We start from the raw sequence: 23720 nt of genomic DNA, 5'->3' as shown, positions 1-23720 counted from the left end.
ATCAGTTCCCTTCTCTTCAATGGCTGTGCGAAGTTGCTGGACATTGGCGGGAACTGGAACACGCTGTCGTACACATCCAGAGCATCCCAAACATGCTCAATTTGTGACATGTCTGGTGATTATGCAGGCCATGGAAGAACTGTGACATTTTCAGCTTCCAGGAATTGTGTACAGATACTTGCGACATGGTGCCGTGCATATCACGCTGAAACATGCGGCTGATTGCATTTACAATGGGCCTCAGGATCTATGTGCACGGTATCTCTGTGCATTCATATTGCCAACGATAAAATGCAATTGTGTTCGTTGTCTGTAGCTCAAGCCTGCACATACCATAATCCCAACACCACCATGGGGCACTCTGTTCACAATGTTGACATCAGCAAACCGCTCGCCCACATGACACCATACTGGCTGTCTGCCATCTGCCCGGTACAGTTGAAACCGTGAAGAGCACATTTCTCCAGCGTGTCATTGGTCATCCATGGTGAGAATTTGCCCACTTTAGTCGGTTACAACACCGAAATGCAGTCAAGACCCTGGTGAGGACGACGAGCATACCCACAGTTTCATTAGCTGTCCGGCTGGTTGGTCTCAGACGATCGCGCAGGTGTAGAAGCCGGGTGTCGAGGACAAGGCCTGGCGTGGTTGCACGTGGTCTGCTGCTGTGAGGCCGGTTGGACGTACTACCATCTCATGGTAGAGAAATTAACATTCAATTCTCTGCATGCCAATTCCATGCGCCCTCTAAACTTGAGACATCTGTGGCATTGTGTTGTGTGACCAAACTGCACATTTTAGAGTGACCATTTATTGTCCACAGCACAAGGTGCACCTTTATAATGATCATGCTGTTTAATCAGAATCTTGATATGCCACACCTGTCAGGTGGATGGATTATCTTGTCAAATGGATGTCATAAGGTGAATGCACCAATTTGTAAGTCGCTCTGGATAAGAGCGTCTGCTAAATGACTTAAATGTAAATGTAAATGTAAATGAGAAATGCTCACTAACAGGGTTGTAAACAAATTTGTGCACAAAATTAGAGAGAAATAAGCATTTTGTGCTTAAGGAAAATTCCTGGGATGTTTTATTTCAGCTCAAGAAACATGGGACCAACACACTTTACATGTTGCGTTTATATTTTTGTTCAGTATAAGTTGTATGTAGTGTTCAGTACAAGGTCAACCAATCCCACTTTTTGCATATTAATCACTAAACACATTCTGGTTCACTCATTAGAATGTGTAATATTGCCTTGGTCCCCAATATTTTTCCACTCCTTGTATTTTTGCTAATAGAATAGTGAATCAAGTCATGAAATTTATTTTGACCCTCTAATCATAACCACAGGAATTCCATCCTGCAGGGAAATGTTTGTTTCATGGTTATTATATGGTTATGGGGATTTTGCAGCATGACTCGAAGCTGACATCTGCAGGAGATGGATGCAACTGCAGTGCCCCTTCAGGCGCACTAGAAATCCTAAAAGCTAGTCTGAGATTTGGGAAGCTGTTCAATTGTAATTTCAATTATAATTTCAAAGAAAGTATCTAGAATATGTTGTTACCTGTGTAGTAACGCTGTAATGGCACTACTTACATTGTATTAACACTTTGTTCTTATATATTACTTACTAGTAACTGCACTTTGACTGCGCAGTAATCGAATAGAGGTGTTTTTTGTGATTAAACAAGATTATGGATCGATAACTCAATTCTATAAAATATCAAGCCTGGAGCTGGTCGACTAATAGTTAACTCTCAACAAATATGAAAAGGTGTACACAGAGCAGAGAAATCATTCAGCATTTAAATATTTATTTTAAGCTTGCCAAACTTCTCTGCAAAAAAGGTTCTACATCTCAACACTAATCTGCCCATTACATGTTAAAAGAGGTATCAAAATCTAAAATTCACAATATTCTAAATCCACATTTAAGGCATTTAAACACACAAGATGTTACAACCCTTGCCGAATGATACTTTGTAAAAACAAAATATTTAAAATATATATATTCTTTTACATGTTGTTATTTTTTCTTTGTAAACATGGTGCAAAATGCTAGTCTTAACTTTTTAACCCCGCCCCCACCCCAATCAAAAACAGAGCCGCAATCTTCTATGTTTGGTGCTGCTAGAGTAAAATAATGAATCTAAAAGATATTCTAACTTCAAATACAACCAACATCTTAGCTCAAATAAACCGTACAGACTGAAACAGATACCGTGTGTCGTTGGGTACGTGTGGACTTTCTTAAAGGGATAGTTCACCCAAATTAGGTGATGGGTGAACTATCCCTTTAATTCCAAAATGCCTCACCCTCCACCCACATCACAGTAGAAATTGGCATCTCCATGTCTAGGGTCGAGGTAACAATATGGCTGTAGTACACACTTGGATTTCAAAGTTGAATCCTGCTGTATTTGTCATTCTTGGACATATACTGATACGTTAAAAGACACACATTAAAAAAAGAAAAAACAGGTACACTGGTAGAGCTTCAGACCGCGTTTCAAAGATCTGCTTGATAAATGGCCTACTGCTAAGAGTTCTGCCAGTCTTTGCAAATATGGCATGGACACCAAGGGAAGAGTTGCAGTCAAGATTATGAAAAGGCACATTCTGTAAGTTCTCATTTCATGTCAAAAGTGCTGCCACTAGCAATACTCGTGCTATTTATGGATAAAGGGCCTTGCTTGCACAAGGGCACAACGGCAGAAGATGGTACACCTGGAATCTGTACAGCAATCTGTATGCTAATCTCCCACTTTTCATTGCCTGGCCCGGGATTTGAACCAGCAACCTTCACATTATTGGTCTGTCTCTTTAAACCCCCAGGGGCGTGACTTTTGATTGGAAATGAAAGTTACAGGCTGGCCTTTAAAATCCAAATCAAATGTGTGTCTATTGAAAGGGTTATAAGTTGCCAGTGAGGGCCGAGTCCATGAGGTCATCGTCCTCATTCCGCATGTAGACAGGACTGGGGCGGGAGGGACGGTCCGAGCCCATCATAGAGAGAGACGTATCCGAGGCCAAAATGGGTGACCGCGACCAGCTGTCAGCCTTCATGGGACCGTGCGAAACGTTCCCAGTTGACATAGACGACGACTTCTTCTTCTCCCTCTCTCTATCTTTGTCCCTCTCACGTTCCCTCTCCTTCTGCTTCTTCTTCTCCTTCTTGTGCTTCTTGTGCTTCTCCCCTGAGCTGAGCGGCATGGAGCTCATGTAGTCCTGCGGGGGCACGGGCCTCATGGACTGGTCGTCGTCCGAGCTAGGGCTGTTCTGGTGGGACTTCTCTGCCACAGAGCTGCTGCCTGATTCGCTCTCGCTGTCGTGGTTGAGCGGTGTGTAGCCCGGCGAGCGGCTGTGGCTGGGGGAAGAGCGGTCGTGCTTGGGCGTAGAGCCGCTGAACAGGGGTGAGGCTTTGAGACCGGAAAGCTGGGGGCGCATGGATTCCCCCGAGCCCTCTCCGGGCTTCTGCAGGGTCACCTTGGCCTTGATGCTGGGTGAGCCGCCGTCCGGCTTGCTGATAATGATCTTGGCCACGCCTGTGCTGCTTACGCCTCCAGTTTTGGGATCTATGAGCTTCTTGTCCCCGCTGGCACCCACCGACACAGACACTTTGGACTTACCCTCTTTCTCAGACTTTTCCCTTTTGATCGGGTACTCCCCGCCTTGAGAGGACATTCCGTGCTTGGAGGAGGGGCCGAGGTTTGGTGGCCCGCCCCCTGGTCCGCCTACACCAGTCCCACCACTGCTACCAACAGGCGGATCTCCCTCGTCTTCAGGACCCCCTCCCCCGCCGACGCTTTTCAGCTTGTCTATGACTGCAGTCAGCGAGGGCTTCTTGTTGCGGCTGGGGGACTTTCCTTTGGCGTTGGGGTTGTTCGCGTTGTTCCCTTGTCCGCCACCACAACCACCCCCTCCGCCACCACTAGAGCCATACTGAGACTGGGAGCCTCCAGAGAAGGGCATGGAGCCAGAGGAAGAGGAGCTGGAGGAGGAGGTGGAAGACGAGGAGCCGGAAGAGGAACCACCACCGCCCAGCTGCTTCTGGGAGCCCATCCCCCCACCGGAGGACGACTTGGACCCTACCAAGCCGCCGCCCCCTGAGCCCATGGGGGACTTGGCCTTGGAGGATGGCGGAGTTCCTGGGACTTGCGACTGCTGCATCTTCATGGTGGAAGAGAGCTTGTCAGAGCCACTGGGGCGAGAGTGCGAGGGGGAAATGTTGGGCTTGATGTTGGGGTTCATGAGGGACCCGGGAGGCTTGCCCCCCTGCGGCTTCATCTTATTCCCACTTCCAACCCCGCCACAACTGCTTCCTGACCCGGAGAGTCCATGTTTGGTGATGGGAGAAGAGCCTGGCTTCCCCACACCCATTCCCTGAGAAGAGCTCTTCATCTGAGGGGGTCCACCTCCAACACCCCCTCCCACGCTCCCAGGCTTGGAGCTGATGCCTTGGCCCAAGGTGCCCTCCTTACTCTTGATCTTGCCTGAGGAAGACGAGGAGTGAGAATGATGGCTCTTGCTTCCGCTAGTGCTGCCTGCTCCCCCCGTGCCACCACCCGCCGAACTGCTTGAGGTGTACCCGCCATGGGACGAAGTTTTCCCACCAGACAGTGTTCCTTTGGGAATCTGAATGGTGATCTTAGGGATAGGTGGTGTGGCACCTCCTGGTGGGGTTTGCGACCTCCCGGAGCTACCGGGAGACTTGGATCCTCCGCCAATGCTGCCTCCAGATCCCGAGCCTCCGCTGGGTGGGGTGTAGGGTCGCCCCCCTGTGCTGTGAGATGGGGACTTCCCGTCGGGATCGAGCTTTTTGCGTTTGGGGGGCTTGTCTTTGGACTTGCCCTCGCTGGAAGGGGTGCGGCTTCGCTTCACCTGCTTCCCCTCAGTGGAGCTGCTGCCAGTCATCCCCATCCCTGAGCTGCGCCCACTCCCGCCCCCATTGTCATCCTTCGCCCTCATAAGTCCCTGCTGCTGCTGTTTGGCTTTGGCCTCGCCACTCTTGAAGTCACTGCTCCCCCCTCCCATGGCCATCATGAGAGGGCTCTGGCCTCCTCCCATGTGGGACGGGTGCGAGTCCCCTAGATCCAGGGCCTGACCCAGCAGTGGCTTGCCCCCTCCGCTGTTGCCCCCGAACACTATGCCAGAAATGTCGAAGGGGTCCTTGAGGGAGGGGTCGGGGGTGCTCTGGCCGTGCGGGGTGGGATTCTGGGGGGTGCCGGACGGCGTGTTCTGCTGGCTGCTCCCACCGAAGCCTTTGACCAGGTCCAGGTCTCCATCGGCGCTGGGTGAGCTGTCGTCGAAGTAGGCCTGGGGGAAGCCGTGGCTGGAGGTCAGCAGCTCGGGGTTGAAGTCCACCGTGTCGGGGAAGAAGTTGGTGGACGAGGAGTCGCTAGTAGGGGTGGTGGCGGTCGCCTCGGCGATCAGGTCGGCGGCGTTCGTGAAGGGGTTCTCATTGCTGTTGGTGTTGAAGATGTCCGCCTCGAACACGGCGCTGCCCTGTCCCGAGCTGGACGAGTCGCGGTGCGGGGTGCCCAGGGGGCCCCCATCCTCCCCGCTGCCCAGGTGGTGCTGCCCGTGCGAACCGCTGCCGCCTTTACCTGTCTGCTCGGGTAAGTCCGACAAGATCTCGTTTATGTCCGCGCCGATGCTGTCGGAGCTCGATAGGCGTACCATGCGAGGCAAGGATGATCCCGGAGGTGGTTGCTGCTGTTGCTGGGACTGGACATGTGACTGCGAGTGGTAGGACACTCCGGCCCCGGAAGGCGGGGTCCCGCACTGACTGGGCGCCGGGGTGATGCTGTGGGGCGTGTCCAAGCCATCGCCGGGCAGGTTGACGTCGAAGATGGGATTCTGGGAGGCGTCCACGTCCATGGAGAAGAGCTCGCGGTGGAAGTCGTCCTCGGTGGGCTGGTGCTGGTGGTGGTGAGGCTGCATGGACCCAGACTGCTGCTTGTTCATCCCTCCCATCCCCCCTCCTCCTGCCCCAGGCACCCCACCCTTCTCCATCCCTCTGGGACGCTTCTTCTTGCCCTTGGTGCCACCTCCGGGGCACGTGCCACCCATGCCATCAGTGCGTGGCGACCCAGAGGAAGAGTTCTGCCTCTCTAGGGGACTCGAGCCATAGAGGGCAGCAAAGTCCTGGGCGGGGTTGTCTTTCAGCAGGTTCATTAACATGGGGTGGTTCTTGGTGTTGGTGGCAGGGGAGGAGGTGGGAGGCGGAGTCTGGTGGGGTTGCGATCCGGAAGAGCTGTTCTGGGGAGTGGGGCTAGTGCCCACAGCGCCCGTGATCTGCAGCAAGCTGGTCAGAATGGGATTCTGGGTCACTTTGCTGAAGTCGTCCCCTGATTGACCCCCCTGCTGTTGCTGTCCAGCTGCCCCACCCTGGGGTGTACACTCTCCCCCCTGGCTTTGGCTGCGACTTATCCCGAACAGAGATGTGATTGGGCCGGCAAAGTTACCTCCCCCACTGTTCCCGGTGGGAGTGTTGCCTCCACCGACACCCGGGAGCCCCATGGGGTTGGTGGGGTCAACCCCTGTGCCCATGCCGTACCCGGGGCTTCCAGCAGGGGGTAAGTTCTTTTTCACCATGATCTCCACCGTCTCTGCAATCAGGGAGAGGGCCGGCGTGTCTGCCTGGATGGTCTCCGCTTTCCGCCGGATGGCCCGCATGGTGACAGGGATGGACATGCACCTGAGGAAAGGGATCCGAATGGTGATGGGGCGGACATAAAGTATTTTTTTTAAATATCTTTTTTTAAATTGTCATTTATCTGACGTTTACTTATTTTAACACCAATTATTTTCTACTGAAGGTCACATGGCCTCAAAATTGTTGTATTTTGTTGAATAAAGCATATTGAATGAAACCATTCGGGTTGGTTTCTTTGCAGTGGGGTAACAACAAGAAAGGCTGAGAAGCATCTACTACAACACAAAACAGATTGCGTAAAGGACACTTGAAACAGAGAAAATGGCCGCTCACCTCTGGACCACTTTGGTGATAAAATCGTCAGTGCAGATCAAGGCATCGGATAGGCCTTTGTACAGCTTACAGGACACCTGCCTGGAGTCAATCACCTCCATAACCACTGCAAGAGGGAGAGAGAAGGAGATGGTGGAAAGGAGAGGAGAGAGACGGCAAGAGTGAGAGGAGACAGAAGGAGAAGTTCGAGAGAGAGTTTATTTGACAAGGACAGTGCAAATTGTATCAATGTTTGAGGTTCAACATCAAGGTAAAAGAGCTGGAGCTAGCAAAGAAGTAGTCAAGAGTGAGTGAAAATGTCAGACCAACAGGGCCAGAGTTGATCTAAAGTCAATTCTGTTGTGAAAGTCACAGGGCCGGTTAGAGGACTGGAGGACTGAAACAGCAGTAATGTCCATAGGGATACATTCAATTATGTTCCATTTAATTCCATGGTAATGTCAGTGTATGTCCTCACCACAGACTAGGGACTCGTTAACAGGGTGCTGGAAGGAGACGCTGAAGCTGGAGTCGGTCAGAGGACACACCTCAAACTGTAGCAGTCCTGGAGTGTCTGGAGGGGGATTACACAACAGGATATTACATCACTGAATAGCGCAAGATTCCATCTCATGTCAAGTACAATTTCTGTTTTTGTGGGTTGAACGCTTCCATTTGTTTTGATCAGCATCAGTACGGACATTGGCATGTACTGTATTATGCTGACTAGAGTAACAATATGAAAATGATTTTGTAGATCGGGTTAAGACAGCCCTGTACACTGCAGTTCTCCAGGACCAGTTGTGTTCATTAGTTATCCGTTCTTATTGGACAAACGCAGGCCCCTCCCTGTTTCAGTTGGTCAACAACTACAACCACTACCACTACTACGCACCATCCTTGATGAAGGTGCGCTTGACGCAGCTGCCAATCAGTGTGTTGGCGGCTGCCTGGTGCCTGATAACATCCAGTAGGGCGGGCACCTGGGCTGGGTGGCGGAAGGGGATCTTGGACACCAGTGTCCCCTGCAGTGAGTGCCCGTCCTGCACCGGGGCGTCGCCATTCAGGAAGTAGCAGTGCTGCTGACAGAGCCCTTATTTTAAGTGTTTCTCAAATCCCCTGTTGGAAAAACGATTGGAACCATTTACCCGTTTGACCGCTGTGTCGAATCAAACAATTGTATTGGTCACATACACATGTTATTTAGCGAGATGCTTGTGTTGACACCTCGGGCAACGACTGAGCAGAGGGAGAGGAGAAGGAAAAGGTAAGATGGAGAGCCCATAGAGATAGTTAGGACTCATCACGGATGTAACTCACAACCCGTTCATACAGGCTCTTCTTTTCACTGGACCGAGTCAAACCAGAGACTTCCCGGCCAATCACTTGACATTCACAGGTCACATTGAGGATCGGAACGACAAGAAAAGCAGCGCCACACACCGCAGCCCTCAAGAAGCAGTTGCGTGCACTCTCATGCTAACGTGGCGGAGCGCTTGATGTCATCTGACGATTGAAATGAAAATGAACCAAATATCGCCCTTCATTGCACTTCTGTAGTCGATCTGAGAAGAGCGTATAGATGTAAGCAACGGTTCATATTTCACCTAGCCTATCTGAGGGGAGCTCTCATCATATTTCTTCCACACACACACATCTACACAAGGGCCCAGGAAGCCGGTCTAAGAGGGGAGTGAGAGAGCTACTCACAGCGTAGAAGCGCATGGCGTGTGTGGGGGTGGTCACGGGGTTCCCCCCCTCCTCCTGGAGTTGATTCTGGACGATGAGCTCGTAGAGGGGCGACAGGGTGGGTGGTGTCTCAAACACAGGAATCCCTGGTAGGAGGGAGGGGGCGGGGGGTTAACTGACACACACAGACGTGTGCACAAACACCCACATCTTCACACTTTTACACAGGGGCGAAAACAAAAAGCAACAAATGCAAAACATACAAACCCATAGATACACCACACCAGACTTGGGCGATATACCAACTATAGGGTTATTTCGAAATACAGACGGTATGATTTTCAATACTGTTTCAATGTCATTTCTTTGTATTTTTTGAAGGGGGTGGGTGCGGGGGTGCGTGCTACCCCACTGCTTATAACTAGAAGTATAATAAATCTAAGATATGTCAAATAAATGAGTGCCTTCAGAAAGTATACACACCCCCTTGACTTTTTTCAGATTTTGTTGTGTTACAGCCTGAAAATAAAATGGATTAAAATGGCTATTTTATTTGGTCACTGGCCTACACACAATATCCCATAATGTCAAAATGGAATTATGTTTTTTGAAATGTTTACAAATTAATTAAAATTTTTAAAGCTGATATGTCTCGAGTCAATCAGTAGTCAAACCCTTTGTCATGGCAAGCCTAAATAAGTTGAGTCAAAATCTGCTTAACAAGACACATAATAAGTTGCATGTGTGCAGTAACAGTGTTTAACGTGATTTTTGAATGACTACCTCATTTCTGTACCCTAACACATAGTTATCTGTAAGGTCCCCCAGTCGAGCAGTACATTTCAAACAGATTCAACCACAAAGACAAAGGTGGGTAAAAAAAAAGAAAAAGCAGACATTGAATATCCGTTTGAGCATGGCAAACTCATTAATTACACTTTTGGATGGTGTATTAATACCCCTAGTCACTACAAAGATACAGGCGTCCTTCCTAACTCAGTTGCCAGAGAGGAAGGATGACGCACAGAGATTTCACCATGAGCCCAATGGTGACTTTAAAACAGTTGCAGAGTTTAATGGCTGCGATAGGAGAAAACTGAGGGTGGATCAACAACATTCTAGTTAGTCCACAATACTAACCTAATTGATAGAGTGAAAAGAAAGAAGCCTGTACAGAACACACATATGCTGCTGGTATGCCAGCAGCATACCACCCTGCATACCACTGCTGGCTTGCTTCTGAAGCTAAGCAGGGTTGGTCCTGGTCAGTCCCTGGCTGGGAGACCAGATGCTGCTGGAAGTGGTGTTGGAGGGCCAGTAGGAGGCACTCTTTCCTCTGGTCTAAAAAAAATATCCCAATGCCCCAGGGCAGTCATTGGGGACACTGCCCGCCGTCTTTCGGAGGGGACGTTAAACCGGTGCCCTGACTCTCTAAGATCATTAAAGATCCCATGGCACTTATCATAAGAGTAGGGGTGTTAACCCCGGTGTCCTGGCCAAATTCCCAATATGGCACTCAACCTATCACGGTCACCTAATAATCCCCAGTTTACAATTGGCTCATTCATCCCCCTCCTCTCCCCTGTAACTATTCCCCAGGTCGTTGCTGTAAATGAGAACATGTTCTCAGTCAACTTACCTGGAAAATAACAGATAATAATAATATATATATTTGAAAACATGCCCCATGTTTGCACCAAGACACTAAAGTAATACTGCAAAAAAGTGACAAAGCAATTCACTTTTTGTCCTGAATACAAAATATTATGTTTGGGGGAAATCCAATACAACACATTACTGAGTAGCACTCTCCATATTTTTAAGCATAGTGGTGGCTGCATCATGACATGGGTATGCTTGTAATCATTAATGCATGCGGAGTTTTTCATGATAAACATAAAACGGAACTAAGCACAGGCAAAAACCTAGAGCAAAACCTGGTTCAGTCTGCTTTCCACCAGACACTGGGATATGAATTCACCTTTCAGCAAGACAATAACCTAAAACACAAGGCCAAATCTACACTAGAGTTGCTAACCAAGAAGACTGAACGTTCCCGAGTAGAAGAGTTACAGTTTCGACTTAAAACTGCTTGAAAAACTATGGCAAGACCTGAAAATGGTTGTCTAGCAATGATCAACGTCCAACTTGACAGAGGTTGAAGAATTTTGATAATAATAAAATGGGCAAATGTTGTACAATCCAGGTGTGCAAAGCTCACACAGACTTACCCAAAAAGACTCTGTCAAAAGGTGATTATATTCTTGACTCAGAGGTGTGAATACTTATTTGTAAATTTCAAAATACATGTTTTCACTTTGTCATTATGGGGTATTGTGTGTCGATTATCCATTTTGAATTCAGGCTGTAACACAACAAAATGTGGAATTAAGTCAAGGGGTGTGAATACTTTCTGAAGGCACGGTACATCCAGCTCAAGACCTACGCATTTGGTTTGCAAAGTGGCTAGATGTCAAGATCAAGCTTCTTGGTTAGAACAGAGACATTCAATCCCCTACTGGATCAATATCCCTGTAACCTAAACCGTTTTGCACTCATTTTATTTTTACAACACCCCTTGTGCGCACATTCGGTAATATCTTAATAGTCCGGGTATGATACAGAAACGATATGTTGGCTTGAAAACCTGGATACCGCCCAACCCTAGTCCACACACACACACACACACACACACACACACACACACACACACACACACACACACACACACACACACACACACACACACACACACACACACACACACACACACACACACACACACACACACACACACACACACACACGTCTGAGACCACCCACCTGTAGCATTGCCCATCCTCTGGATGAAGGAGAGGGAGAAGGGCATGGGCAGGTTCATCTTGAGGAAGAAAGAGGCAGGAAGGTCCACACAGTTGGAGTTGGTCACAGACGAGAAGGAGGGGGTTCTGCAACAGAGAGAGGAGACACACAGACACAATTTCAAAATTATCCAGTTATTCCCCCACAACAAAATAACTACTTATTACCCATTTATTATGAACAATTTATAAAAGTATCTGATGTATTTTATTCACCCCAAAAATATATTTAAGACCAAAAAAATATATTTAAGACCATCTAAATCTTTGCTCTGGAACTTAAATTGAATGTCTGAAATTTGGGAGAGGTCTCACCCCTTGTTGTCCACTGGGTGAGATCCCGTGATGAGGGGGGCGATGGGTAGCTTGTAGATTGACGAGGTCCCCTCCACCGTCACAGATACACTCACACCCAGAGAGCGAGGGACTGTACAGGAGTTAAAGTAGGGCCATGTGAAGACATGCACAAGTGGAGGAAGATGGCCAAAGGACGATCATTTGATTATTTAATATATAGTCTAGTTGCAAAATCTTGTACGGTTTAAGCCAAGTCAGCAAATCCAGCCAAACAAATTAGATGATTATAAGTTACCAGGTGTATTGCATGCCAACCTACAGTTGAAGTCGGAAGTTTACATACACCTTAGACAAATACATTTAAACTCAGTTTCAAAATTCCTGACATTTAATCCTAGTAACAATCCCCTGTCTTAGGTCAGTTAGGATCACCACTTTATTTTAAGAATGTGAAATGTCAGAATAATAGTAGAGAGAATGATTTATTTCATCTTTTATTTATTTAATCACATTCCCAGTGGGTCAGAACTTTACATACACTCAATTGGTATTTGGCAGCATTGCCTTTAAATTGTTTAACTTGGGTCAAACGTGTTGGGTTGCCATCCACAAGCTGTCAGGTTTGTAGGCCTCCTTGCTCGCACAAGCTTTTTCAGTGCTGCCAAATTTTCTACGGGATTGAGGTCAGGGCTTTGTGATGGCCGCTCCAATACCTTGACTTTGTTGTCCTTAAGCCATTTTTCCACAACTTTGGAAGTATGCTGGGGTTATTGTCCATTTGGAAGACCCATTTGCGACCAAGCTTTAACTTCCTGACTGATGCCTTGAGATGTTGCTTCAATAGATCCACATAATTTTCCTACCTCATGATGCCATCTATTTTGTGAAGTGCACCAGTCCCTCCTGCAGCAAAACACCCCCACAACATGATGCTGCCACACCCATGTTTCACGGTTGGGATGGTGTTCTTCGGTTTGCAAGCCTCCCCCTTTTTCCTCCAAACAAAACGGTGGTCATTATGGCCAAATAGTTCTATTTTTGTTTCATCAGACCAGAGGACATTCTCCAAAAAGTACAATCTTTTTCCCCGTGTGCAGTTGCAAAGCGTAGCAAACCTGGCTTTTTTATGGCGGTTTTGGAGCAGTGGCTTCTTCCTTGCTGAGCGGCCTGTCAGGTTATGTTGATATAGGACTTGTTTTACTGTGGATATAGATACTTTTGTACCTGTTTCCTCCAGCATCTTCACAAGGTCTTTTGCTGTTGTTCTGGGTTTGATTAGCACTTTTCGCACCAAAGCACATTCATCTCTAGGAGACAGAACGCGTCTCCATCCTGAGCGGTATGACGGCTGCGTGTTCTCATGGTGTTTATACTTGCATACTATTGTTTGTACAGATGAACGTGGTACCTTCAGGCGTTTGGAAATTGCTCCCAAGGATGAACCAGACTTGTGGATGCCTCCAATTTTTTCTGAGGTCTTGGCTGATTTCTTTTGATTTTCCCATGATGTCAAGCAAAGAGGCACTGAGTTTGAAGGTAGGCCTTGAAATACATCCACAGGTACACCACCAATTTACTCAAATGATGTCAATTAGCCTATCAGAAGCTTCTAAAGCCACAACATAATTTTCTGGAATTTTTTCAAGCTGTTTAAAGGCACAGTCAACTTAGTGTATATACACTTCTGACCCACTGTAATTGTGATAGAGTGAATTATAAGTGAAATAATCTGTCTGTAAAACAATTGTCGGAAAAATTACTTGTGTCATGCACAGTAGATGTCCTAACCGACTTGCCAAAACTATGGTTCAACAAGAAATTTGTGGCGTGGTTGAAAAGAGAGTTTTAATGACTCCAACCTCAGTGTATGTAAACTTCCGACTTCAACTGTATATCTTTTCAACAATTTTTATTTATTAAACAATGGCTGAATCAAGAAAATATGTGTTCATCTCTATTTAGGATTAGCCCCAACAAGCGGAAAAGCACTACATTGGCTTTCTGGGCAGCACTGTGGCAAACTTCCTTCGCTCCCTCACCATTTGTGTCGGTGAAGTTGAGCTGCGAGCCTGTCCTTTCCTCGAACACATCGTACGGGGACACGTAGCACTGGAGGGAGACAAGATGGCCACCGCTCCTGGCTGTCAGCAGACCCACGCTCCCATGAAGGATGGTCTCCACCGTGTTAGCGTTGGTGGCTAACCTGCAACACACACACACACACAATAGTGAGAATTCATTCTGACAGGAACATATTTTTCTCAAAGGGGAAACCACTCAAAAAGCTCTTCTGGGAAAAAAACTTTTTTTACGGAGGGAGAAATTTTCTTTAGATCGGCCACATCAGGGGCATTGTAAAAAGGGAGGTTTTGTGATGCACCTAGTCAAACCGCAATACGTACATACCTGAACATGTGCATCATCTTGGTAAGATCCAGCTCGAGGGATTGAAGTGCCAGGTACATCTTTGTTTTCAGCTTACTGGTGGGAACCGCAATAAAGATAAAAATGAAGTATAACAACAGCATTTGATGTAATTCAATTCCACAACCACTTATAGTGCTCTAATAGCAACTCACTTGTCTCCAGGAAGCTTGTACAGGTTGACTAGGCCCTTAAGATGTTTGGAGAACTCTTCAAAGTTCTTATCCCTTTAGAGAGGTTGGAAAAAAATGACAACCAAGATGTCATCATGAGAATGAAATGAGAGAAATAAAAATGAACCGCGAACATTTCTAGCTTTATTTATATAATAATTACATAATATTTATGTTTCTATTATTTATTTGATCTAAAATCTCACCTCAGGTGTTGAATCAGCTCCGGACAGCTCTGTAAAGAATTTAAAAAAAGAAGAAGAATGAATTTAAACATAAACACTTGGATAACATATTTACCGTATATCACTGATTTTTATAGCAAAAGAGTGTCGCACACATGCCGTTGCGTCCGATCTGAAGCTTCTTACGGGCAACTTATCTGCGTAAGACTTCTTCAGCAAAACTATCAGTTCAATACATTACTAGATATTGTTGAATTATGTTCTAATGATTTAATTCTGCGACTATGAAGTGGTGAGGAGTAGCTCCACGGACGGACCCTAATTTTTGTCCGGAAGTAATTTGGCCATTCATTGTAGTCACTTCGCTCTGTAGAGATGCTATTTTCTCGAGTTCTCTCGTGTCAATTAACTTGTGACATTCCTGGATTACTCATTATATTAATAAACTCTGATTTAAATCAACAAATACAATTTTAAAAAATTAAAAGGTTGAGAGTATAAAACTGGGTACATATATCTGTGTTGGCCAAGTTTCAAGAACAGTCAAAAACTTCCAGCCAACCCTACGCCAATGATGCCGGTGGATCTCAAAACTGATCTTGGATCTGCATTAAGTAGCAAAGATATTCTGCGCCACCGTCGTTTTACAACAGATATCTCAAACCAGTCATGACTATTCAACAAAACAATAAATCATTTTCAAGTTTCTTTGCAGCTGATTTCTTAGCTACATTTAGATGCACTATTGTAAAGTGGTTGTTCCACTGGATGTCATAAGGTGAATGCACCAATTTGTAAGTCGTTCTGGATAAGAGCGTCTGCTAAATGACTTAAATGTAAATGTAAATGTACATGATTGTATGACGGGCAAAGGCAATGAGTAAGAAAAATAGTACAGTTCAGCCAGCCAGCAAGTTTAGCCAGGGAAAACAAGGACCTCAGATTGGTTCACCTTCCAACAGAACAACGACCCTAAGCAAAGAGCCAAGACAATGCAGCATTGGTTTCTGGACAAGTCTCTGAATGTCCTTGAGTGGCCCAGCCAGCGCCCGGACTTGAACATCTTTGGAGAGACCTGAAAATAGCTGTGCAGCGACGCTCCCCATCCAACCTGACAGAGCTTGAGAGGATCTACCGGGAATAATTGGAGAAACTCGCCAAATACAGGTGTGCCAAGCTTGCAGCGTCATACCCAAGAAGACTCGAGGCTGTAATCGCTGCCAAAGGTGCTTCAAAAAAGTACTGAGTAAAGGGTCTGAAAACAAACCTTGGTTTCTCATGGCCAGAGTCTTTAGGTGCATTTTGGCAAACTTCAAGCGGGCTGTCATGTGCCTTTTACTGAGGAGTGGCTTCCATCTGGCCACTCTACCATAAAGGCCTAATTGGTAGAGTACTGCAGAGATAGTTGTCCTTCTGGAAGGTTCTCCTATTACCACAGAGGAACTCTGGAGCTCTGTCAGAGTGACCATCAGCTTCTTGCTCACATTCCTGACCAAGGCCCTTCTCCGATTGCTCAGCTTGTTTGGCTAGGTTGCCAGCTTCAGAAAGTGTCTAGGTGGTTCCAAACTTCTTCCATTTAAGAATGATGTAGGCCACAATGATGTGTTCTTGGAGACCTTCAATGGTGCAGATATTTTTTGGTACCCTTCCCCAGATCTGTGCCTAAACACAATCCTGTCTCGGAGCTCTACGGACAATTCCTTCAACCTCATGGCTTGGTTTTTGCTCTGACATGCATCAAATGTGGGACCTTATATGGACAAGTGTGTGTGCCTTTCCAAATCATGTCCAATCAATAGAATTTACCACAGGTGGACTCCAATCAAGTTGTCGAAACATCTCAAAGATGATCAATGGAAACAGGATGCCGCTAAGCTCATTTTCAGGTCTCAAAGCAAAAGGTTTGAATACTTATGTATATAAGGTATCAATTTTGATTTTTTTATTCATTGGCAAAAATGTCTAAAAACTTGTTTTCGCTTTGTCATTAAGGGGTATTGTGTGTAGGTTGATGGGTGGGGGTGTTTAAACCATTTTAGAATAAAGCTTAAACGTAACATGTGGAAAAAGGGGTCAAATACTTTTCCCGAATGCACTGTGTGTGTGTGTGTGTGTGTGTGTGTGTGTGTGTGTGTGTGTGTGTGTGTGTGTGTGTGTGTGTGTGTGTGTGTGTGTGTGTGTGTGTGTGTGTGTGTGTGTGTGTGTGTGTGTGTGTGTGTGTGTGTGTGTGTGTGTGTGTGTGTTTATACAGTGGGGAGAACAAGTATTTTATAACCTGCAAAATCGGCAGTGTTTCCAACTTACAAAGCATGTAGAGGTCTGTAATTCTTTATCATAGGTACACTTCAACTGTGAGAGACGGAATCTAAAACAAAAATCCAGAAAATCACATTGTATGATTTTTAAGTAATTCATTTGCATTTTATTGCATGACAAGTATTTGATACATCAGAAAAGCAGAACTTAATATTTGGTACAGAAACCTTTGTTTGCAATTACAGAGATCATACGTTTCCTGTAGTTCTTGACCAGGTTTGCACACACTGCAACAGGGATTTTGGCCCACTCCTCCATACAGACCTTCTCCAGATCCTTCAGGTTTCGGGGCTGTTGCTATGAAATACAGACTTTCAGCTACCTCCAAAGATTTTATATTGGGTTCAGGTCTGGAGACTGGCTAGGCCACTCCAGGACCTTGAGATGCTTCTTACAGAGCCACTCCTTAGTTGCCCTGGCTGTGTGTTTCGGGTCGTTGTCATGCTGGAAGACCCAGCCACGACCCATCTTCAATGCTCTTACTGTCAGAAGGAGGTTGTTGGCGATACATGGCCCCATCCATCCTCCCCTCAATACAGTGCAGTTTTCCTGTCCCCTTTGCAGAAAAGCATCCCCAAAGAATGATGTTTCCACCTCCATGCTTCACGATTGGGATGGTGTTCTTGGGGTTGTACTCATCCTTCTTCTTCCTCCAAACACAGCGAGTGGAGTTTAGTACAAAAAGCTATATTTTTGTCTCATCAGACCACATGACCTTCTCCCATTCCTCCTCTGGATCATCCAGAAGGTCATTGGCAAACTTCAGATGGGCTTGCGCTGGCTTGAGCAGGGGGACCTTGCATGCGCTGCAGGATTTTAATCCATGACGGCGTAGTGTGTTACTACTGGTTTTCCTTGAGACTGTGGTCCAGCTCTCTTCAGGTCATTGACCAGGTCCTGCCGTGTAGTTCTGGGTTGATCCCTCACCTTCCTCATGATCATTGATGCCCCACGAGGTGAGATCTTGCATGGAGCCCCAAACCGAGGGTGATTGACCGTCATCTTGAACTTCTTTCATTTTCTAATAATTGCGCAGTTGGTGCCTTCTCACCTAGCTGCTTGCCTATTGTCCTGTAGTCCATCCCAGCCTTGTGCAGGTCTACAATTTTATCCCTGATGTCCTTACATAGCTCTCTGGTCTTGGCCATTGTGGAGAGGTTGGAGTCTGTTTGATTGAGTGTGTGGACAGGTGTCTTTTATACAGGTAAGGAGTTCAAACAGGTGCAGTTAATACAGGTAATGAGTGGAGAACAGGAGGGATCCTTAAAGAAAAACTAACAGGTCTTTGAGAGCCGGAATACTTACTGGTTGGTAGGTGATCAAATACTTATGTCATGCAATAAAATGCAATTACTTAAAAATCATACAATGTGAATTTCTGGATTTTTGTTTTAGATTCCGTCTCTCACAGTTGAAGTGTAGGAAAACCTGCAAAATCGTCAGTGTATCAAATACCTGTTCTCCCCAGTGTGTGTGTGTGTGTGTGTATATATAGAAATACTGTAAATCCTGCTTCTGTTGCCTGTTTCAGTGTTTGGGTGATAGCCTACGGATTCCGTGAGCCGCAAGCATGATGGAACAATTAGCAAATTCACAAATGAGCTGTTTTTAAATCCTTGCTATGCTGTAATAAAGGCTTCCCATTTTGTTTTACGTTAGACTAGCTTCTCTGGTATTATTTATAATGCATTTAGTTAGTGCCGTTTACAATGTTCCAAATTGTCAGGTAAATTATATCCATAATAATAACCCTCTCTTTTCCTTGATCTCATTCTTGTTATTACTGTTATGATCATCACAATAATAAGTCATGTTATTGTCATGAATAGGCTTATTATAGCAGCCTTATATAACCACCATTGAGCTGTAGGCCTTATATTGTAATCTAACAGCACCTGTTTGGCACACATACAGTGATGGTCTTGTAGCCCATTCCAGCCTTGTGTAGGTCTACAATCTTGTCCCTGACATCAGTGTCTCCTGACCCCTCCTGTCTCAGCCTCCAGTATTTATGCTGCAGTAGTTTATGTGTCGGGGGGCTAGGGTCAGTTTGTTATATCTGGAGTACTTCTCCTGTCCTATTCGGTGTCCTGTGTGAATCTAAGTGTGCGTTCTCTAATTCTCTCCTCTCTTTCTTTCTCTCTCTCGGAGGACCTGAGCCCTAGGACCATGCCCCAGGACTACCTGACATGATGACTCCTTGCTGTCCCCAGTCCACCTGGCCGTGCTGCTGCTCCAGTTTCAACTGTTCTGCCTTATTATTATTTGACCGTGCTGGTCATTTACGAACATTTGAACATCTTGGCCATGTTCTGTTATAATCTCCACCTGGCACAGCCAGAAGAGGACTGGCCACCCCACATAGGCTGGTTCCTCTCTAGGTTTCTTCCTAGGTTTTGGCCTTTCTAGGGAGTTTTTCCTAGCCACCGTGCTTCTACACCTGCATTGCTTGCTGTTTGGGGTTTTAGGCTGGGTTTCTGTCCAGCACTTTGAGATATCAGCTGATGTACGAAGGGCTATATAAATAAATTTGATTTGATCCTTGGAGAGCTCTTTGGTCTTGGCCACGGTGGAGAGTTTGGATTCTGATTGATTGCTTCTGTGGACAGGTGTCTTTTATACAGGTAACAAACTGAGATTAGGAGCACTCCCTTTAAGAGTGTGCTCCTAATCTCAGCTCGTTACTTGTATAAAAGACACCTGGGAGCCAGTAATCTCTGATTGAGAGTGGGTCAAATACTTATTTCCCTCATTAAAATGCAAATTAATTTGTAACATTTTTGACATGCGTTTTTCATGGATTTTTTGTTGTTGTTATTCTGTCTATTACTGTTCAAATTAACCTACCATTAAAAGTATAGACTGATAATTACTTTGTCAGTGGGCAAACGTACAAAATCAGCAGGGGATCAAATACTTTTCCCCCTCACTGTAGGCCTAATATGCACGCAGCACTTGCTCAGTACCTTATTTTTCTTGATCTCCAGTTTTCCCCCACAACTAGTCAAATTTATTCCACACATCTGACTTCCCCTTTACCTCCTGTGCAACCAGTAACCATATCAGTAACAGAACTTCTCAGTCAGAAAAGGCTGTAATTATGTTGCAGCTTCAGCAACACGGACAATGCTATACACACTGATGTTCTGTAGTGGTCACTGCAGCAGGGAGGAGAGAGGCAACGGGTGCTAGAAAATCACTCTCTGTCTCTTTTTTTTTTAAACACAGCGCAGCAAGTCTGAGCCAGGCGGCACAATCAAATTAATTGCGGTCGGACTCCCTCTAGTCATTTGTGTGTCTTCATTATTTCATCAAATAGCTGGCTTATAAAGCATCAGACCAGCTCAGTGCATAAGGTTGACTTGATTGAAACATACAGGATGTGTCTAAATATGGAAAAGTACACTGAAAAAAAATGACAAATCAAATTTTATTGGACACATATGTTTAGCAGATGTTATTGCAAGTGTAGCGACATGCTTGTGTTTCTAGCTCTGACGGTGCAGTAATATCTAACAACTTCACAACATACACCCAATACAAACAAATCTAAGTAAAGGAATTAATTGGTTGAAACATACAACTCTCGGTCAACCAATAGCTTTTTTAGGCAGGGACAGCCCAAATAGACGTAGAGTAATAGTGCTGTAGGTAAGGGATAGTACTGACCGCTGGGTTCTCTCCGTGGTGGGCCACCTTCACATCCACCAGCTGACCAGCCGTGTCCAGCTGCACCTCCACATAGAACATGTCTGAAGTGATGTAACATTCTGTCCCCGAAGGACTCAGATGGGACCCCAGCCTGGTGGGAGAGGATGAGGATGGTAGGGGTGGGGTTAGAGAGAAAGAGAGGGAGGCAAATCAGACTCAAATGTCCTCCTCAAACAATTACTTTCTTGCCAAGTTTGGAAATCCATTGTTCTGTCAGGAATGTACTATACAACAGATATACACCACGTATAAACACTCTTAATAAAATACACATGCTATGCTATCAATGGTATGAATAAGGAATCAGTGGATGGGTGACCTGGTGAGGGAAAGAAGGAGGGAAAGGGAAAGAAGGAGTAAGTGAGTGAGACAAGAAGAAAGGAAGAGCTTACATGTTCTGTCGAGCGATGGACTCCAAGCGATCTGTCATGGACGGCAGGGAGGACACTGGAGCCGAGAGAGACAAATTTAAAAACTCAGCAGATTGTCTTTCAACTGTCAAGAATCTGATGATACAGGAGCGATTGCTATTGGCATTTAATTGCAGAAGTGCCCATGGAACACACTTTCAATGAATAGGATAGGTTGTCTTTGTGATCAGTTGTCTCTCTTTGGCGTCTCACCTTTCAGTGCTTTCTGCAGGGTCTCTAGACAGGTGAGCAGGAGCTGGTGTCCAGCCGCATTCATCTGACCACGTTTCTCCTGTGACCGACGAAACAATAGGGGGGAAGGATTAGAGAGTAAAGATTTTCTAACTCATAATGTATGTATATTTGGGTTTACCCCAATGAAGTTCTATTGACTAAAACGTTGGTTTTAAGATTCATTAATCACATTGTGGAGCATGTAAGAACGCCAGTGAGCCGGAGTTTCTTTTTCCACCTGTATGAATGTATCTTCCGGAATCTATAAGGCGTGCAACCGGACCAATTAACACGCTTTCCTAACTCTATATATTTAGCATTCCATCATTTCCGCTTTTCCTATTATTTCATTCACACATTCTCTCCATCTTCTCACCATGGCCTGGCGCACCACCTTGCTGGTCTCCTGCCAAGGCCGTGAGGCATTGTGTTTGGCATGGAGTCTCTCCAGCAGAGCGTTCACGCGACTCTGCTTCTCGGCTTCTGTGAATAAGCAAGGTGCACAACGGAGCATTACATTCAATTGGAACTATTGCACTTCAGTGTTCAATGCCTGACATTCCAAGAGAACAATATAAGCTAGTTTTAACATCCTTATTACATAGTTAACTACATAATTTGTTTAGATTGTGTCCTACACAAAACTAAAAACACAGTGGAATTGATGGAGTAGGCTTAGCTTTGATGCAACCAAGAGAGTTTTCACATTGCGCTCTCAAGAGGGTCCAGCACAATGTAAAAATGTTGCATCGAAGTTAGAGTGGGAGAGGGGGGGGGGGGGTATGGGAGATTAATAGCCAAGCCTGACAGTCTATATCTGCATAATTAACTATTTATAAGAGTTGTGCAGATACATGCATGACTCTCGGACTGTGGTTGTGTTGCTAACTAGGTCAACTGGCTTGGACTTGATTGACTACAACGTGTCTAGTACAAGAAAGTGGCTAGGTAGCTCATGCCCGCGTAACTAATCCAGGTGCATTTAATATAGTTGTCAGTACCAGTAAACTGTTTTTAAATACAAATGTCCCGTAGAAAAACATAATTGTGCATTATAGTAGCTAGCTAGCATGATAACTACAATGCTGGCTAGGTAGCTAATATAGCTCACGAATACCCTAGCTAGCATTAGCCTGCTCTCAGCTTGTTGTAACTGATCTGACAACAAATATCTGACCCTAGCGTAACCACTCTAGCTCCAATTGCACAGATATGATACAACTCACCTGTCCCTTCTTCAGCTTTTACCCGATCTGCAAGAGCCTGGTTTCCCCCAGATTGTGTTGAAAGGGTAAGTTCTCTTGCTGGGTTTGGGCTACAGCCCTGCATAGAAACCGCCGCCATCTTCACTAGCTAGCGTCTTTTTGCTAGCTACACTGTCGCTTCGCACTGGACTTCCGTAGTGGGTGGGACGTCGTAGTCAACGATGTTATAACTAAACCCAAGATAGACCACAACATGCCGTTTCGAGCGGGAGCAGATAAGGAGGTGGGCAGAGCCAAGCACTAGCTAGCCAGATCCTATTGGCGCATTCTAGCATGTATTTGCGTTTTTACGTTTGGGAACTCCTACCCTGTGAAGTGCGCGTGTGCACTTATAAGCCATTGTACTCCTAAACAATTGTACCCATAAACAACGCAATTCAATTAATATTAAAACGTTGGCAATGGTAAAGTCTACAAAACTTAGTCCACTCTGTTCGTAACAAATTTTATTTTTGGGAAGAGAAAACTGTTTTGAGATCAAATGTTTAGCAGAATATCGGGTCAAAATCCATCTCGCTCCATCTTCTCCCATTGCCGGCCATTGGGCTTCTTGGAAACGCCAACCGCATGCTTCAGATGTATATATCCTGTGAAACATCTGGCTCATTGTTCTATCTGTGTCGGATGTCTTGTTGTTCAAATTATATCATCAAATTGTATTTGTCACATGCGCCTGTAAAGAAATGTTAATTCTTATGCAGGTGACCAACTTACTGCTATTGCCTTGCTGTAACTGAGACAACACATAGCAACGTATTTTCACAGACTCACTTAAATCATCCACAAAACTGTCAAAATAGGATACTTCCTAGCCACAGGTGCTAGCCTTCAGTTCGGACACAACATCCAGTGAGGACACGAACGCACACACATTACACACTAACTACCGAGGACATACAGATAAGACTCCTACACACATTGGCAGGGAGAAACAGAATAGGGAGAGACAACCTTGACTTGGAGACAAACCTAGCGCACACACATAACCTCCTTTTTCTAGCTGAACATTGTGTGACTGAGAACAGGCATGGAGGGATTCTACGATGACGGACAGACAACTGAGCCAATGACGGAAGACTACACCCCAGCTTGAGCCTGAACCAATCCGAAGAACCGAACTTCTAGAATCAACCTACATTCTGTTCTGTATTAATTGCTTGTGCAAACGATTGGCGGG

The 23720-nt window shown here is 45.7% G+C and overlaps 1 protein-coding gene across 1 annotated transcript; it reads right to left on the bottom strand.

Moving 5' to 3' along the window:
• Positions 1–1805: 1805 nt before the first annotated feature.
• On the bottom strand, positions 1806–23516 carry med1 (mediator complex subunit 1). Its single transcript, XM_046369199.1, has 18 exons — positions 23315–23516; positions 22505–22713; positions 21655–21761; positions 21258–21336; positions 21027–21081; positions 20593–20725; positions 14629–14657; positions 14405–14476; positions 14232–14306; positions 13865–14028; positions 11844–11955; positions 11491–11615; positions 8689–8813; positions 8207–8217; positions 7874–8064; positions 7457–7552; positions 7000–7105; positions 1806–6708 (listed from the first exon to the last, which is right to left on the bottom strand). The coding sequence occupies exons 2-18, from the start codon at positions 22620–22622 to the stop codon at positions 2922–2924; spliced, it is 5385 nt and encodes a 1794-aa protein (XP_046225155.1). The 5' UTR covers positions 22623–22713; positions 23315–23516; the 3' UTR covers positions 1806–2921.
• Between the last annotated feature and the right edge of the window lie 204 nt (positions 23517–23720).

Source organism: Oncorhynchus gorbuscha, linkage group LG11 (assembly GCF_021184085.1).
Source record: "Oncorhynchus gorbuscha isolate QuinsamMale2020 ecotype Even-year linkage group LG11, OgorEven_v1.0, whole genome shotgun sequence".
NCBI classification, from domain to species: Eukaryota; Metazoa; Chordata; class Actinopteri; order Salmoniformes; family Salmonidae; genus Oncorhynchus; species Oncorhynchus gorbuscha.
Note: the sequence above shows the minus strand (reverse complement) of the source record. Positions and strands in the feature narration are given on the sequence as shown.